Source organism: Aphelocoma coerulescens, unplaced genomic scaffold (genome assembly GCF_041296385.1).
Source record: "Aphelocoma coerulescens isolate FSJ_1873_10779 unplaced genomic scaffold, UR_Acoe_1.0 HiC_scaffold_73, whole genome shotgun sequence".
NCBI classification, from domain to species: domain Eukaryota; kingdom Metazoa; phylum Chordata; class Aves; order Passeriformes; family Corvidae; genus Aphelocoma; species Aphelocoma coerulescens.
In genome coordinates, this window is record NW_027184060.1 from 3873 (window position 1) to 22176 (window position 18304).

The following is an 18304-nucleotide window of genomic DNA, read 5'->3' on the forward strand; positions in this document are numbered from 1 at the left end:
AGGCTCTCACTTCACACCTTTGATGAGGGTGCTTCCTGCTGCTGAGGTAGAGAGGAGTGTCAGTAGTGGAGGAGTTGAATTGTTGAGCATGGGAATTCTCTGAACAGTTTTCCTTGGATAACTTTTTTCTATTTATGCAGATTTCTTTTGCTTTATTTCACTGTGAAAGACTGAAGATGCACAGCTGGTGCAAACATCCATTCCTTGTGACAAGGTTTCTAGTTGTCATGTCCTTATTTTGCAACTGTGTTTGATTTATATTTGGAAACATGGAGGTAAGTTACTCCAGGAAAGACCAAGTGGCTTTCTGTTTCAGCAGGACATTTCTTCTGCATTAATACTACACCTCTGGCAGAGCCTCCCTCTTGATCCCAAGCCAAGGCCTTAGTTCAGGTGAATGCCATGTATGTTCCGTGTTCTAGATCAAGCAGGAAACAGCATTTAGGCTTTATCACCAGTGTGGTACTCCCCATCAGGAGCAAGCAAGCCAGAGACCTGTGATTGGTGATTCAGAAGTTGACAAAGCAGGATATAGCACTTGCCAACCTCGTGTAAATTTGAATATCACAGCACAGAACTCAGAGCAGTAGGGTACAAGTCCAACAGTTCATACTGTAAGTTTGTGATTTTACCTGGTTAACAAGATACTCATCTTCAGATTCACATGTGGGAGGCAGCTGTTAGGTACTGCATCATGTTCTAACAGTGCTGCAAAATCAGAAATCACTGCTCTGGTTTTGGCTGACCCTTTGTGTTTTCTCTTGCAGAGCCATAGCCCTGCCCCTCAGTACCAAACTGGGTGTGAGAGACAAGCAGAGACCAAAAGCTCAGCCCAACCCTGTGCTGGAAACATTCTATAGTACACGCCGCAAGAACCCTGGAGAGGTGAGTCCCTTCTCCCTTTGCTTTCCTTTAGATTTTGTGTCTTTAGCCAAAGAAAATCCCATCTGGGATCCTGAAGTTTAGCAATGCCATTCAGATTTGGAAGCTCAGCAAAGGAAACACTGTAGCACGGGTCCCCCTGCAATGCCATCAGCTCTCAGTTCTGCTTCCGAACTCCTGGGAGGAAACGGTGCTCTCCAAGGAAATAGTGACAACTCCTGTTCCCTGCAGTGCTGACCTTCTACACAGCACAAACTGCAGCACAGGGGGCTCTGCCTGAACGTCAGTGACACTTTCTTACTGTCAGGGTGCCCAGGGTGCCCAGAGAGGTGGTGGAGTTTATATCCATGGGAAAACTCAAAGCTCTCTGGACACAGTCCTTGACACCTGGCTCTAGGTGGCTCTATTTGAGCAGGGCCCATTGGACGAGGTGACCTCCATGGTCCCTTCCAACCCCAGCCATTTTGTGATGGCTTCTTTTCACATACTAGCAAATCCTGTAAAAAACTAGTCACATCAGCTGCCTTGAGCTGACTCCACATGGCTAGTCACTGTAGCTCAGCCAATGTGTCTTGCTTGATCTCCTAGTCTTTGACTGGGTTATTCTGTTGCCATGCAATCCATGAGTTTGAGATTGGCCTTGCAAGAAGCCAGAGTCTTTCTTGGTCATCATCACAGAGATTGTGAGGGGCATCAGAAACCTGCAAACACAGCTGGTGGATAGTTTTCCCCTGAGGGATAAGAAGAGTGATTTTCAAGAAATTGGCAAGATGACCCAGAGTTATAATGGCTGCTGCTGATGGGAAAAACCACTGGCAGGATTGTGAATTGTCAGGCGATACTAGAATTAAATCTGGTCAGTGAAGTCACTGGGTGTGAACTCTGTGGTAGGGAAAGGAGTCTGATTTTCATTCAGCTTATTTTTGTAGGCTATCTCTTGGCCTCAAAGCAATAGCTGTGAACTCTTACCAAGGATGGGTGAGCAGGGGGCTCACCATGGGTTCCGGTCCCAAGGAACAATTCTACTGCAAACACATTGCTTTGACAAGGCTGTTGCAGCATGGTTTGTGCTGCAGTGGGGCATGAGGAGCCCCAGGACATGCAGTACCAGGTTAGAAATAAAGGAAAAGAGGCTAAAATTGAAGTGTAGGCATTGGTCTGGGCAGTGCAGCCAGCCCATCTCTGCAGCAGTGGGAAGGAGTGTTCTCAGGGACACTTGCCAGTGTGGTGGTCCCTGACCTTCCACTTGCCTTTCTGTCCCCAAAATCCAAACATTTCTCAGTATAATTGCTTCTATGGCAGAGATCTAACTCAAGACCTGGCTTTGCCACCAGCTTTTTCCCACAGCTCTCCCTGCACCCCCGTTGCACTGAAGTGGTACATTTTATCCCAGCAGATCTGGGATTCCAGAACAGATCCTCACCATGAGACAGCAGCATGAGATGGAGCAGGAACTGCTGTCTGGCTCTCTCCACTGCCTGGGTACACCTCAGCCAGTGTGCTGGCTTCCTTCCTCTCCCATGAGCTCTCAAACCGCTGCTTGGAGGCAGCTTTTACTTGTCCAATACAGTATGAGAGTTTGTAGTTCTTGGCAGCCTTTTCTTGGGAGGAATTCCACATGATGGAGCAGTTGGAGAATATAAATGAGTGTCTCCGTTTGTCTCCACCACGAGGACAGAACTCAAAAAACAGCATATCTGAAAGCAGCATATCTGAAAATTGGTAATGAGCTTATTTTTGTACAGCATGCTCAAACTAGGTAAGTCACTCTCACATGATACCAATTAAGGTAAATGCACTCCATGAAAAACTATTGCTTTACTTAAAAAATAAGGCTATCCATGATGACACTTCCAAGTAGGAATATAAAACATGACAGACTTCTTTCTTGTCACATGCCAAACTCTTAACAGCCTAAGGACAAGAAGGAAGGTAATTGCAGGATTTCTGTGAGTAATCTATTGAAGAATTACCCCTAACAGGTTTACCAGAACAGGAGAATATCTGGCAGGAAAATGATGTTGCCTCTGCTCATGACATTCATCATGATACTGCATCAGAATGCTGAGAGGCATGACAAGATTCAGTGCAGAACTATAAAATACTATTTAAGCTGCAGTAATCTTTCTTGGAGTGACAGATTTAAGGGATTTGGTCCCTGAAGACAGGGTGAGGAAGTGATTTGACAAGTCACATGAGGAGACAAGACCAGTTTGAAACTGAGGAAGTTCATATAAAAAATGAGAAGTTTCAACATTAGCATTAACAACCAATTGATTAGAGGGGAATTGAAAGATTTTCTGCTATCCAAGATCTTGACAGTAGGAATGGACAGCTTTCAGAAAGATGCCTTAGCCTGAACAGACTTGGGCTTGCCAGGGGCTCCAGCTGGGCTCTGTGGTGGGTCATGTGAGATACTGCCCTGTCTGACCTTTGAATCTGGATCTGAACGTGCTGCCTCACCTGTTTTCCAGCATGAGCTGCTCAGTTTAGCCAAGCAATGTGACCTGCCAGTGAGGAAGGTGGAGAAGTGGTTCCGGCGCCGGAGGAACATGGAGCGGCCCAGCCTGTCGAAGAAGTTCAGCGAGGCCTGGTGAGCAGGAGCACAAGCCATGAACGTCAGGTTTTCACAGGAGCTGAGCTCCACAGACAGCTCACTGCCTCCCCCTGCCCTCTATCCCTACACAGAGAGATCCCAGCTCCCTGTGTGCCCTCCATCCCTGTGCAGAGAGCATCTTGGGTCTTCCCTGACCCACTTGGCTCTGCTGTAATTCTCTGCTGCTGCTCTGTTACAGAAACATTTCTTGCTTTTCCCCCCTTATTTGCAATTCCAAGTCTCCTTTTACTGCTGTATCTTTATTCTTTACTGGGTCCTTGTTTCTGACTTTTCCTGACTTTGTCAGACTGGCATTCTGCTCTGACACACATTTGTACCTGAAAAACTCTCTGCTGTTTACATCTTACTGCTTTGCTACCTACTAAAAAGGCACCCTTTCTGTTGGTTTCCCATAGTTTCCCTTTGCCTCCCTGCAACGAGATTCCTTCTGCTGCACCTTTTCTGCAAATATTTTGCACACTGTTGCTTTCAAAAGCCACAGGGTTCTGCTGTCATTTGACTTCAGCATCCTGAAAGTCACAAACTGGCACCCTTCCACAGGGGTGGAAACTTGTGAACAAAGAACAAAAACTGCCTTGGAAACAGCTGTGTGGAAATCCTCCTTGTTATGTGGAAGCACAAAATAAATAATCAGGTCAGCCAGATCTGAATGTCAGTCCTGGCTCAGCTTTTCACAGAAAAAGAGGATTCTCCACAGCTTGGTTGGAATGCCTTATTTACAAGAGGCTGCTCTGCTTATTTGTGTAAGGAATTGGGTTCTCCCAGGAAAGCCACAAAAACAAAAGAAATCATTAAATACCTGGAGTACTATTCATCTATCTAAAAGTGTGTATCCATAGGGTAGGCATCAACTTTGAGCTCATCAGCTTGTGCTCCATTTAACACTTCACCTCTAATTCAAAACCCCTGCCTAAAAACCCTAATTCAATAAGAAGAAAAGGATATGTATTACTTATTTATAATAGTCTAGATAGTTACAAATATTTACAGAAATAGTGAAAAAGGAGTTGTAAAGCAACAGTGTTTATTCTGCCTCCATCCAGATGAAATGTCAGCTCTCCCTGCACTCTGATGACTTGTAGTAAATAGTAACAGTAAATAGGAAACAGTAAATCCTTTCCTGCCTCTGAACCCACTGAGGATAGTGTCCTTCCACCTGCCCTCTGTCACCATGTGCACTCTGTAGACAGAATGTCTCTCTGATGTGACGTAGCAGCTTTGTAGAGTTTATTTTTGTCTTGGAATTCCTGGGGGTTTCATTGACAGGTGGAATCACTCAAAATGCAGTTATGTGTGAATTGTTACAGAGATTTTTGGAAATTAAAGGACTGGTTTAGACAGTTTTATTCCTTTGAATATTTCCTGTGGTTCATTCATTAATAACTTGTTTATTCTGTTGGGATAAAATTCCCCTCATTCCTTACTACGAGTGTGAATATTCAGGTGACCTGCCTCTGTCCACTGAACTGGGCAGTTTGTATGTACTTCTGTGTGGGTTTAATGTTGGTAAATCGTTACTGGCTCCTGACTGGGCTAAACATGACAGTAATTAGTTACTGTACATGATAAATTTAGCACGCTGGGTCTCCAAAGGCCTAGGAGAGAGATTGGCATTGGTTCACTTTTACAAATTCAGCTGCTACTGCTGGGAAGCTTTGGGATTATTCTCTGAGTGATTTTAGTCAGTGAGATTCTTGTGTCTTCTGCCATCTCTACAGCAGAGGAATTGCTCTTTGTGAAGTCTGTGAAATGTGCTGGTAACATGCAAAGAGCTGCTCCTGTTTTGGTCAAACCTTGAAAATACAAATGTGTCTTTGCCTTAATAGTGTTGTTCTTTGAATTAGTGTGAGGATACACAGACTTTCAGCTCAGGCATTAACTATTGGGATTCTAATGCCTTTTGTTTTGTTTGTTTGTAGCTGGAGATTTACATTTTACATCATTTCTTTCTTCACCGGACTCGCTGTCCTGTACGATGTGAGTACACAAGCAGTCACCTGCTGTTCTACCCAGCCAGTGCCTGCAAGAATGGCAGAATTTGTTGTCAAACATGTCTTTTCAGACCTTCTTCTAGAGGTTTTCCATACAGGTTGGTGTGTGTCCCCTGCATAGCACACTTAGGAGACCACAGACATGCTGGACCATGCTTATTTTAAAGACTCCAGGACCAAGATGTTTCCTCTTCTTCTGGCAAAGCAGAAGACAGCTGGGGTTGTGTAAAAGTGCATTTCTGCAGGGTAGGAGATAGAACACTTACCTAAGCTGGAAGCTGCAGGGCCTGTTTGTGTGTTGTATCCAGTACCTCTTTAAGGTAAAGAAATCAGCCTACCTTAGGAGCATGGACTGTAATTTCATAATTTTATCTGTTAATTTTCTGTTCCTTACCCAGGGTGTGATTGGTTCAGGCTCATGCCTCTGCCTTTTCTCCAATTTGGTAAATAGTGAGTCCTCTGGATACAAATTGAACGGCCTCACCAGGCAGAAATGGTAACAGGAGCCATGGGTATGCTCTAGTCCCTGAGCTGTGGTCACTGACCTGGGACTGGGGGCACCGGCCGTCCTCTGCCTGTGTTTTAAAGGTTCCCTAGGTGAGCTTTGCAAAAGTCTTCTGGTACAGTCTGATGGGTTAAGTGATGGAAAATGTGCACATCCCAAGGCAGCAGGCACAAACTCTCCTTGTAACCCCTCATTATTGTTACAAGTGAAGGACTTCTGAACTTGCACAGACTTTTAAATCAGATTTTAAGGTACTCAAGAGTATGAGGATTATAGGATGAGCTAGCTGAGGAGTGAAGGTATCTGAACCCCAGCTGCAGTGTTTTGTGGATCTGTACGTCAAAACAGAAGGCTGTTCTTTGAGACCAGCATTGAAATTTGGTCTGGATGATCTGCTTAGCATTGTACAATGTTGCCCTGTGGCAACAAGGGGCAAAATCATATTCTTCTGTACATTATCTGTCCATTATATGGATGAAATATAATTTGCACTTTTTGTGGCTCCTGTCTTTATTAAACACACATCTTAGAATTTTCACAAAAAAGGGAGACATCCATCCTACAGACAGCACCTCTAGATCCTGTAGCAAAAATGTTATCCTGTTACCTAAATGGTACTAAAATGACTACATTAAAAAGAAGGACAAAGACTATTACATGACAGGGCGTATTTGCATGTGAGATTTCCTGAATTTCACGTGTTTACTTTGTAACCTGAGTAGCTTTTTAACATTGCATTTGTTTTTGTGAAGCACCCTTCTTTCTTTAGGAGAAAAGCAAATTTTAAATTCTGTATTAGTAGTTTCAGACTGATAGCAAAAACCTCTGCCCATGAGTCAGTGAAACAGCCTGTAACAAAGGAAAGTTATCTTCCAGTAGGCCACCAGAAATCAGCTGTATTTGCTGAGAGTAGAGTAATGATGAAATTCAGGGATCTGGAGTTCCTTTCTAGCTTAGGTAAGCAGTATGCTGTAGTTGTTTCACAGTTTTTGTTTTGTCCTTTCTGGTTCTATATCACACACCTCTCCTGGTTCTGCACATGTATTTGGTGTAAATTCTGCTCCCAACCCCACTCCCAGACTGTGTCTGTTCCAAATTATCACTGCACCTAAAACCACTGCCTCCTGCTCCCCCTCTGTATTGCCCACACACCAGTGGTGCTCAGTGAGAAGAAGAAATGCTGCCTTCTTGCCTCAGCTCTGATACCTGGAGTCCTGTAGAAGTTAGAGAAAATTACCCTCATAGGTGTGAGGCATTGCTGTGTTCTGTGAGCTCAGATCCAGTGTGGGCACAGCACCAGGCAGAGCATGCTCCATGCAGGGAGGACTCTTGGGGACTTTAGTTGCAATGTTTCTATGAAAGTTTCAGAACTGCCAAGTTCTAAACTACCAATTTTCTATTGAACAGAGTAGGATCTTTTCAGAGGTTCATTACTTAACAAACCTCAGCATAACCTTCACTGTTAAAGGAAAAACCACATAACCTGACAGACCAGTTTTCAGCTCTCTATCCACATTGAAGTGTTATGTCTAAATCACAGATATTCCTCATGAAATACTTGTAAGATTATTTTTAAATGCTGAAAACACCACCACCACCTCAAACTTGTAGGAGACTGCAGAAAGCTGGGAGGAGTTTTCTCTGAGCTATTTTATTTGGAAGGCTAAATAGTGTGTGAGATTTCAGGCAAATAGCCACAATTTGGAAATGTCACAAGCAGATGCACGTCCTTCTAGTGGAAATCTCTTGGCAACTGGATTCCAGACAGCGTGACCAGCTCTGCCTGTAATAAAACACAATAAAGTCTATAGTAGTAACAAACTAAAGGAATTAGATAATTGATAAGAAAAGAACTGCTCTGATATTCTCACATACATCTTGCATTTTTGTTGCAGAAGCCTTGGCTTTGGGACCATAGAGAGTGCTGGACAGGATATCCACAACAGGTGAGTCACACGAGGGGAAATTGCTGTTATAAATCTTGTATTGTGTTTCTGTATTTTTTGAAAATTGGATTATATTAGTGACAAAAAGAGGACACTGAATTAAATTCAGACACAGAAGAGCTAAGAATTCAAAGCCAGGCCCTCATCTAGGGAGAACATCTTCATACCCAGTGTCATCTAAACACAAGAGAAGATGAATTGGCAGAGGACTTTGTCACTACCAAGAGAAAGTGAAGACTTAACATTCCAGGGTTTTTTGTCTGACAGTCAAAGCCAGAGCAAGACCCCTTGACTGTGTGTGGAGGTTGCAAACCCATAAAGGGAAAAGTAATGCCCAATTCTAACAGTGTGAGCCACAGGAAATGTAATGGGACAAATGACTGAAGAGTGAGGCAAAGCCTTTCAAGACGAGTTCTGAAAAATCCAGTATTGCTCAAAGGCCAAAATTTTAGGAGCAGATCTGTAGTTCTGTGTAAAAATGAAACCATGCAAACAAGTGGGGCTTGAATAGGAATGTAAGACTGAAAGGATCACTCGGGACCCCCTGTCTCTTGCTCTGCACACTTGCAGTATGTGTCTTGTCAAAAACAGTCAGAGCCTCCATAATGGCACACTGTGATGGACTGACCCTGGCTGGCCAGTGTGCCCACCAAGCCCATTTTTCTCCTCCCTCCTCAAATGGAACAGGGGGAGAAAATACAGCAAAAGGCTCATGGGTTGAGGTAAGTACAGGGAGAAAGCACTCCCCAGTTACCATCACAGGCAAAACAGGCCTGACTTGGGGAAAAATTAATTTAATTTACTATTAATCAAATAAGAGTAGATTAATAAGAAATAAACCCAAATCTTAAAAACACCTTCCTGCACCCCTCCCTTCTTCCTGGGCTTAACTTCACTCCCACATTCTCCACCTCCCCCACTGCAGTGGTGCAGCGGGGATGTGGAATAGGGGTTGTGGTCAGTTCATCACACCTTGTCTCTGCTGCTCCTTCCTCCTGCTCCAGCTCTTCTCTGCTCCAGCAGCAGGGTTCTCCAGTGGGAGACAACTCTCCATGTACCTCTTCACTGTGGGTCCTTTCCACAGGGTGCAGTCCCTTAGGAACTGACTGCTCTATCATGGTTCACCACAGGTCCACAAATGCTGCAAGGAGCCTGCCCCAGCACAGGGTCTCCACAGGGTCAGAGCTTCCTTAGGGCACATCCCCCTGCTCTGGTCAGGGGTCCTCCAGGGACTGCAGGAACTGGACTTCTGCTCCCTGTGGACCTCCGTGGGCTGCAGGGGCACAGCCTGTCTCACCATGGGCTGCTGGGGAATCTCTGCTCCTCTTCCTCCTGCACTGACCTGAGGGTCTGCAGAGTTGTATCTCATATTCTCACTCCTCTCTTCACATCACTCGTGCCCAGCAGTTTTTTCCATTCTTAAATACGTTGTCCTCAAGGCACTGCCACTGTTGTTCATGGAGCCAGTGGCAGATCTGTCTTGGAGGTGTCTGGAATTGGCTCTGTTGGACAGGGGGCAGCTTCTGGCATCTCACAGAAGCCACCCCTGCCCCTACCCTGCTACCAAAACCTTTCCACGTAAATCCAACACACACCCATTTTCCAACATTTGTAACAAACAGAAAAGACCAAAACCAGGGCTGGTCATGTCCCAGTGGAAAAGAGCAAGCCAAGGACAAACCTGTGTATTAGCAGGAACAATACAAATACAACACAAATGTATTAATGACAATTTCTACTAAACAGACCATGACCTATGCTACAGACAAGGACAGAAGAAACACCTATTCTCCCAAACAGTCTGATCTTTGGGGGGGAAAAAGTAGCTTCTGATCCTAGAGGTGATCCAGAGCTCCTGTTTGGATAACCTGGAGTGTGACCAGCACATACCAGCTAGGGAAATGTTCACATCCTCCCTGGAGGGGGATCCAGCTGTGCTTCCTCTTGTGGCCAATCGCTGGTGCTACAAAGGAAAACAAACTAAGATTTATGAAGGCCATAAATAACCAGTTGGTATTTGGGAGCACAATACTCCACGTTCCTTTGGAAATGGTTGCAAAGCCCCTTTAATCATAGTAATTATTTATCAAATAGATTCAGGTTTAAGGAGGTCATATAGTGCCACAACAGCAAAACTGCTGTTAAATAACAAGGTCTTGCAGAGTGGGTCTAAGCTTTCAGGTTCCCAGCTGTAAAAGCCCAGATAATTTACCCAGAAGAATGTGAATTACATTTCCTGCTGGGATTGAATTTTCCCCCCATTAGTTTGATTAAACTGGAAAATCTGTGACAGAGTGCAGGGTATCTGAAGCATCCTCAAGCCTAAAAACTGAATGATTATTCAGCTACTCCTTTTCCACCATAATGAATTGGTTTATGTAGTTTTTAAAGCTCTGTACTGTCTGCTCAGGAATCTGAACAGTGCTGAAGAAATCCTAAAAATATTCATGGGCTTCATGGTGGTTCCCTAAATGTTTGACATGGTGTGGTAAAGTGGAATTTCCCCTGCTGGTTGATTTCGTTGTGTCACAGAGGACATTTAGTAAGTGAGCATGTTGTTCAGTTGAAGTCTTTCCCTCTGTAGCTACAAGAGCTAGCTTTGTTGATTTGGTTGTTGTATTGGGTTTTCATGGCCTGGTTTTGGTAGCAGGAGGCTACAGGGGTGGCTTCTGTAAGAAGCTGCCAGAATCTTCCTCCATGTCCAGCACAGCCAATCCCTGACAGCTCCGAGGATGGACATGCTGCTGGCCAAGGCTGGGCCAGTTAGAAGCAGTGGTAACACTTCTGTGATAACAGATTTAAGAAGAAAGAAAAGAAAGTTATTGCACAGTTGTATTTGCAGCCAGAGAAGAGCGGGGCGAGAACATGTGAGAGGAACAACTCTTCAAGATCAGTGAAGGAGGAGGGGCAGGAGGTGCTCCAGGCACCAGAGCCGAGATTCCTCTGCAGGCCATGGTGAGACCATGGTGAGGCAGCTGTGCCCCTGCAGCCCCTGGGGATCCACGGGGGATGCAGAGATCCACCCACAACCCATGGAGGAGCCCCATGCTGGAGTGGGTGGATGCCTGAGAAGAGGCTGTGACCCCGTGGGAGACCTGTGGAGAGAGGAGCCCTGCTCCCAAGTTGGAGCAGCCTGTCCTTGAAGGACTGCACCCTGTGGAAGAATGACCCAAGCCACGGCAGTTTGGGCAGGGCTGTTTTCCGTGGGATGGACTCACACTGTCACAGCTCACAGAGAGCTGTTGCCTGTGAGATGGGCTCATGTCAGAGGAGTTCATGAAGAACTGTGTCCTGTGGGAGGGACCCCGCAGTGCAGCAGGGGAACAATTCCTCTCCCTGAGCAGCAGGAGAAGCCATGGGTGATGAACTGACCATAACCCCCATTCCCATCTCCTTGCGCCACTGGGGTAGGAGGTGGAGCTGGGAAGGAGGGACGGGCAGGGGGAAAGGTGTTTTTAAGGGTTTGTTTCACTTCTCATGATCGTGCTCTGATTTTGTTAGCAATGAACTTAATTCATATCTCTAATTAGAGTCTGTTTTGCCCATGACTGTATTTGATGAGCTATCTCTCGTGGTCCCTATCTCAACTCATGAACCCTTTGTTGTATTTTCTCTTCTCTGTCCAGCTGTGCAGGGGCGTGAGAGAGCAGCTTTGGTGGCTGCTTGGCATCCAGTCAGCATCAACCCACTGCAGTTGTCTTTTGCCTTGAAAGGAGTTTTCACTTGCAGCCCTTGCACTAATGTATCTGATGGGTATTTCCCTGTCTCTCCCTCTCACAGCCTCTCCAACCCTCCCTGTTCTGGTATTACATGCTGGAGCTCTCCTTCTACTGGTCACTGGTCTTCACCTTGCCCTTCGATGTGAAGAGGAAGGTGAGTGGCAGTCTCAGGGAAGAATCAAGTACAAATAGGACACAAGCTGAACACTCAGGAGAGTGGTCTGTTAGAGCATGTGTATAGTGCTAGTCAGGCTTTTGTGGGACTCTCTCCTTGCCCATTCACAGGAATTTCCACTCAGTCACTGGCTTCTCTCCTCTGGGAAGTGGAGAACACCAACCCTGACATAGAAAGATGCAAAGTACTGCAGAGTTCTCAATCCATACTTAAAAGCCAAACATAAAAATTGCTCTTCTGCAACTCTTCTAGGGTGCACTGATCACAGAGACAGGAAAAGAGGTGGTTCTCTGCCAGTAAAGCTGCTTGTGTTCCTGGTGCCAGTGTCCCAATAGACAGTGCAGCATCAGATCATGGCTGGTGGAGGGAGAGAATGTTCTTTGTTGTGAGATCCTAAGTGTACACCACAAGCTCTTCATTCCTGGGTCTCTTGGTTGCCTACATTTCTAGAATGCGTTTGGTAAAAGAATTACGTGGGTAAGACATTGCAGTGGGAGGTTTCTTAGTCACTGGGTAGAGAGATATCATTGCTACCTGCAGGAACCACACTTGGACTGGGGCAGGAGGTGCACTGTGTATTTTATTCTCTGCTGTTCCCTTTCTCATAGGATTTCAAGGAGCAGATAGTCCATCATGCTGCAACCATCTTCCTGATCAGTTTTTCATACTGTGCCAACTACATCCGCATTGGGACGCTGGTGATGGTGATCCATGATGCCTCTGATTGCTTCCTAGAGGTGAGCCAGGCACAGCCTAATTAGCAGTGGTGCTCTTCAGACACAGAGTGCCCTTCTAACACAACATGGCCAGGCACTGGGATGTTCCACAGATCCCTCGTGCTGCTCTGCTGACCCAGCCGAGGGTGCCCAGCTGAGAGCTGGGCAGAGCTGTGGTTACCTGCATGCAGGTTGTGTTCTACCTGTCTCATTAGCCCCTGGAGTGTGTGCAGATGCTGTCTTGGCTGCTGTTCTATTGTTCTTTCTCCTTGCAGCCAACTAAGATATTCAATTACATGAAGTGGAAAAAAACTTGTGACAGCCTCTTCATGATCTTCTCAGCTGTTTTCCTGATCAGCCGCCTGGTCATTTACCCCTACACGTGAGTCTGCTGCAGTGAGGGGACATGGAAAAGCTGCTTTCTGGAGACAGGATGATTAGCTGGGTGCTGCAGCCTTTGCTTTTCAGTCCTGGAGCATGTGTTCCTGCCCTTTGCACAGGCTGAAGTGCCACATGGCTGCTGCCTTGGGGTAAACAAGGGTGCTCTGCCTTGGAGTTTATAGAGCAGTCTTGAAGCCCTGAAGGGTGTTGCAGAGGAGGAGCCCTGGGCTAGTGGCTCTATCCTGTGTACTTCGGGTGGGAACTGATAGTTGGCTCACATGTAAAGATGGAAGTGGCTGACCTGAAACTTCCTCTGTGACTACAAATTTCTGGGGCTTAATTGTGGCCCTACTAACAACATGCTTTCCCTCCACTGCAATTCCCTCTGTTTTGCAGAGTGCTTTATAACACCTACTATTACTCCATGGAGATATTCCAACCCTTCTTTGGATACTACTTTGTGAATGTTCTCCTGATAATTCTGCAGTTGCTCCATGTCTTCTGGTCCTGCCTAATTATTCACATGGTCTACAAGTTCATCCTCCAGGGCACGGTATGCATCAGTTTGTAAAGGATACTTCCTTCACATCACATGGGGGGGGAGGGTCCACCTAGACTGCTTGAGAACACAGGGGTCCATCTGGCATGGATTCCTTATTATTCTAGTGAAATTGTACATGTACATTACCAACAGTGAGGTGGAAGGAAGCTCATTAATATTAGGGAAAGTTGACTCAAAAAATTTTTATGAGTCACTACAATATTGGGTCCACTTTTGATGCTTATATTCAACAAAAATGCAGATTGGACTCCAGGAGAGGTGTCTGTGAACAAAGCCAGTGACATCTGAGTAAAAATCCCAACATTTTGTGCAGTGTGATTTGCATTTGTAACAAGAATAAGAAATCAAGGCAGATAAAATTGTCATGATTGGTGAGGCCAGTGCAAAAGTGCTTCCCTTATTGTACAGGATTTTCAATTACAGTTGTGTTATAGTACTGTAGATTTCTACACAGTAGGTATTTCTATCTAAACCAGCTGCCTGGGTTCTTCTTGCAACAGTGGAGGGCAACAGGCATGCCCAAATCATGATCCATTCCATACTGTACCTGGCAGTGTTGCTCAACAGGCACAGAGCAACCAGAGATGAGTATCTGAGCTCCAGCTGTGTAAACTGAAGTGAAATGCATCCCACATCCCACTCTTTCTGGCCTATAGTATTTGCTGTGAGACCAAACTGCTGCTCAGCATGACATTCTTCCCAAAATCAAAGCCATGACTGGCCACATGCCAAGGACGCAGTCCAGAGGTGAACAGTCAGTGCCTCGTGGGAGCTGACCTCAGAGCCCAGGATGATTTGTTTTATTAGTATCCAGCTGAGGAATTCTGTCTTACAGGAACTGAGAGCAAGCACTGAAGGCTCCTCTTTATCCGTATTGTCCCCATTTTCTTTATCTGCCTTCCCTTAAGGTAGCACAGAGCAAATTACTTGCAAATCAGGAAATGGGGCCGGAAATGAAGATACAACTGAAGACAGCCTTTTATTGTTTTCCTAGTTTTTGTGTGGGCTGAATTATCACTGCAGTTACTGTAATGTAAAATGATGAGGTAATAAATAGTCTTATTAAAAGAAAAGAACCATCAGGGAGGAAAATCCTGGAGTATGTCCAGAATTTTTCCTGTTTTATCTAAAATCGATCTGCCAGATTTGATGTAAAAATATATTTGAAATATTTCACTGTGTTGAGCAGTGAAAAGCAAAAAAAAAATTGTCCTAAACAGAACTGTTTCAGTGACAATATTCAGTAGCCCAAAGCAGCATCAGGAATACAGGACATTCTCTCTTTGAGAGCCATGAAACTCATGCTACAATCAGTTCATGTTCTTCTTGCAGGCCTTTCTGGTCTCCATGGTTTTCCTCTCTGGCTACAGGATAATCTTTACCACCTTCCCACATGATGTTCCCTAATCCCCAGTAATTAGAACTCAGCCTAGATCCTGAAGTACGAGTTTTACTCCCTCATAGAGGGAGCAGCTTTATAGTTCCTTTGGGAATCTTGCCAGATTTAAGGCCTCAGCCACATTCTCTGGCTATAAATGGATAAACGTAGAAATATTGACTATAATTTGTCCTTAAGCTGCAGATCCAGACTCCTGCATATTTCCTGAACTGTCAGTTCCAGAGTGATCCAAGGTGCAGGTTGTTCACAGCAGATAGCATCTCCCACCCATACCGTCCTTGGAGGCAGATTGAATTCAGTGCAAGTTTAGATTTTTACAAATCCTGTCTTCATCTGGTTGTAATGATATCTGGAAAGAGCATGAACCCAAATAGAGTTCTCAATATGATCTGAGAGATCTCAAGAACAATGGACCATAAATGGAGACTAAGTTTCTGGGCAGTACCTGATTTGCTCCTGAACAGTTTCTAAAGCTCAGGTCACAGGAGGTGTTTGCAGCTTTCCCTCTTTCCAACAAGGAGTGTGACACTGTGAATTTGTCCCCAGTTTTGACATCTTATATGGCAGAGTAGAGACAGCCTGAGAAGCCAGGGAGTGCTGAGCTGCTTTTTCTAAACTGTCATTTTTATCCCATTATTTTTTTTTGCCTTTCTTTTAAGGCAATGAATTAAATATTTACAGAAGTGGATTATAGGTCTCTCAGTCAATAAACAGCAAGAGGAAAAGCCTGCCCATAAAACTGAATGTAGTCAGAGTGGAGTGGCTTTGTGTTGAGCCTTTGGTTTGTTTGGAAGCGTGCGTTTCCAGCCTGTCCCAAGCAGTGTTGTCAGCCTGCAGCCACCCAGGCCATGTGTAGACAGAAGTTAGCTCCTTGTCCCTTTTGGAAAGTGTAAAAGAGCTTGATTAACGGCCCCATCCTTCTCCCACAGGCTGATGACCAAGGGCAGCAATGTGGATTTACTCAGGCTTACACAGTTGTCCTCAGTCCTGGGCATTTGTGGTTTTGTTTTGCTTCTCAGCCCTTTAATTGCTAATGTGTATCAGGGTCACAGGTGAGATTCCAGTGAGACTGCAATCAAAGAGGCAGGGAGAACCTGTTCCCAAGGGTAATGTAAAAGCTGAGGGGACAGAGCAGGACTGTGCTGCGGGTGAGTGGCTGAGGCAGCAGGTGCATGGTCAGCCTGTGGCTCAGCCAGCACTGCTGCTTGTGCAACTGCTGTGTTTGTCTGGCTTCTCACTTAACCTGTTTTTGTAGATGGAAAAGGACATGAGAAGTGATACAGAAGAAAGTGACAAGGATGAAGAAAGAGATAAAATTAGGGAAAAGGAGAAAAATGGGATCACGTATTTCAGCAACGTCACAAGCAATGGTTACATCCAGAGGAATGGGTCTGAGCCACTGAACAACAGAGCCCACCTTGCCAACGGCCACACCAAGGAAAGATAGCTGCTGTCCATGTGCTGCTGGTCTGGCCTCCAGAGAACCCAGGCCACCATCTGTAGATACAGTTTTGCTCACTGTGTAGATAAAATGGAGTGCAATTGCAGTATTGTAGCTGAATTCCTGCTTCCCATAAACAGAAGTGTTTATAGTCAGTGATATTTGAAGGAAGTTTTTTGTCTTCCTTCAGTAAAAGCTTACTATAGGCTGTAGTCTCAAAACAGATAGCAAGGGATCAAAGTGGTTTGACTTGTATTAAGACTGTACCATAATTGTTGTCAAATGTGTTAATCTTGAAAAATACTTTAGAAATAAAAAGGTGGATAAATTCTGGCAGTGTCAAGTTTTACCCACCTAATGTTTGATAGGAATCTGCTTAGCCTGGATCAGCCTCTGGAGGCCCTACCTATTGCCAGTAATTATTATGGCTGACAAGTGACAAATCTTACCACTGGGATACCTCTTCTGAGAAAACAGGTGCCCTGTACACACTTACAAAATTAAAACTGAGCATTGTGAAATGAAAGCTTTGGAAAGGCATAAGATAAAACATGTTCTTCTCAAAGGAAGTACTCTTTGTGCCAGTGACCAGTTTTGTAATGCTGTTATCTCAGTGCCTACTTCTTGCTCCTAAGGAGAGAACTCCAAAGCCCAGGCTGGAGGAGTACCCATGCAAATCACATTGGCAGAGCTAGAAATTCCGGACAGCTGTTTCTCAACTGTCAGGTAATCCTCTAAACCTGTCTTGGAAGGAAGTAGTCAGGAGAAGGGAGGTGACTAGGAATTATATAGTCTAGAAGACAGCACTGACTAAAGTGCTCATGTTTTCACTTAGTGTGACTGGCACAGTGGGAAATGTTTACAGAGTCAGCTTGTGGCAAGAAGGCGATATATTTCCCCTGCCCTCTGAGGAAAAAGGGTCCAGAGAAAATCTGCTGAACCTTATGGAATAATGCTTTAGCATGGCCTTCTAACTCTAGGGCCTTTGCCTACGTGTATCAAGAATACCAAGTATAAAGCAGTGGTCCATGAAGTCATGATGTAGTGCTGATTCAGTTTGTTTAGTTGCCTTATCTTGTATCATGGGTAGTCTTAGATTTTTGGATTGTGCAATCTCTTAAAACATTTAAATTAGTGTTATATGATTTTCTGTTTTATCGGTCACTTAATCTATGAAACTGAAGTATTACCAGATTGACTGTAATGAGTGCAGGGACTTAGACTGCCGAGGCCATGCAGACACTTCTCTTTATGTACCTAGTGCTAACTGGGCGGGGATGGGACGTGGACCAAGTAAATACCTTATTTGAGGAGGTGGTGCACATGTTTAAGTTATAAAGCAAGTGACACCACAGAAAGACGAGGATTTTCATCAATCCACTCAGGTCACCTGAGATGTGACTGAGAAGCTTTGATCTGAGCTTGTGTATGCTCATCTTTGGTTTCAGTCAAAATACATTTGGATAATTGGATTTCTAAACTGGAATTGGATAATTTCAGAAAGGAATAATTGGTTCCAGCATGCGTGAGTCCAGGGCAATAACATGCTGTGGGAGGAGAGCATCTGCTCCTGCATTGTCATTTAAATCTTGATTTGCTGAAGACAGTCTGCCTCTGGAGCCTTAGCTCAGCTGGTGAAAGCATGGTGTTAGGGTTATGGGTTTGATCCCTGTATGGGCCATTCACTTAAGAGTTGGACTCGATGTTCCTTCTGGGTCCCTTCCAATGCAGAGTATTCTGTCATTCTGTGGTCATTGGAAGTTGGAAGCACGTGTTCTGTACGCTGTGATCTGAGCGTATGGTTTCACCTCTCTGCAGGTAGTGTGCTCAGGAGGATGGTTATGTATCATTTTGTACTACTGAATGTAAATGTTCTTTATAAATTACTTTTAAAGGTTTGATCGTCTGATCTCTTTTCTACTTCTTTAACCACCAGGAGGTAAACCTGGCTGGCTGCACCCTACATGTGA

At 44.8% G+C, this 18304-nt stretch overlaps 1 protein-coding gene across 1 annotated transcript; it reads left to right on the forward strand.

The window, feature by feature from the left end:
• The first annotated feature begins 269 nt into the window (after positions 1-269).
• On the forward strand, positions 270-18233 carry LOC138102385 (ceramide synthase 4-like). The gene is made up of 10 exons (XM_069000094.1): positions 270-275; positions 685-885; positions 3357-3475; positions 5419-5476; positions 7891-7941; positions 11722-11814; positions 12444-12572; positions 12827-12933; positions 13329-13485; positions 16149-18233. The coding sequence occupies exons 1-10, from the start codon at positions 270-272 to the stop codon at positions 16338-16340; spliced, it is 1113 nt and encodes a 370-aa protein (XP_068856195.1). The 3' UTR covers positions 16341-18233.
• The last annotated feature ends 71 nt before the right edge of the window (positions 18234-18304 follow it).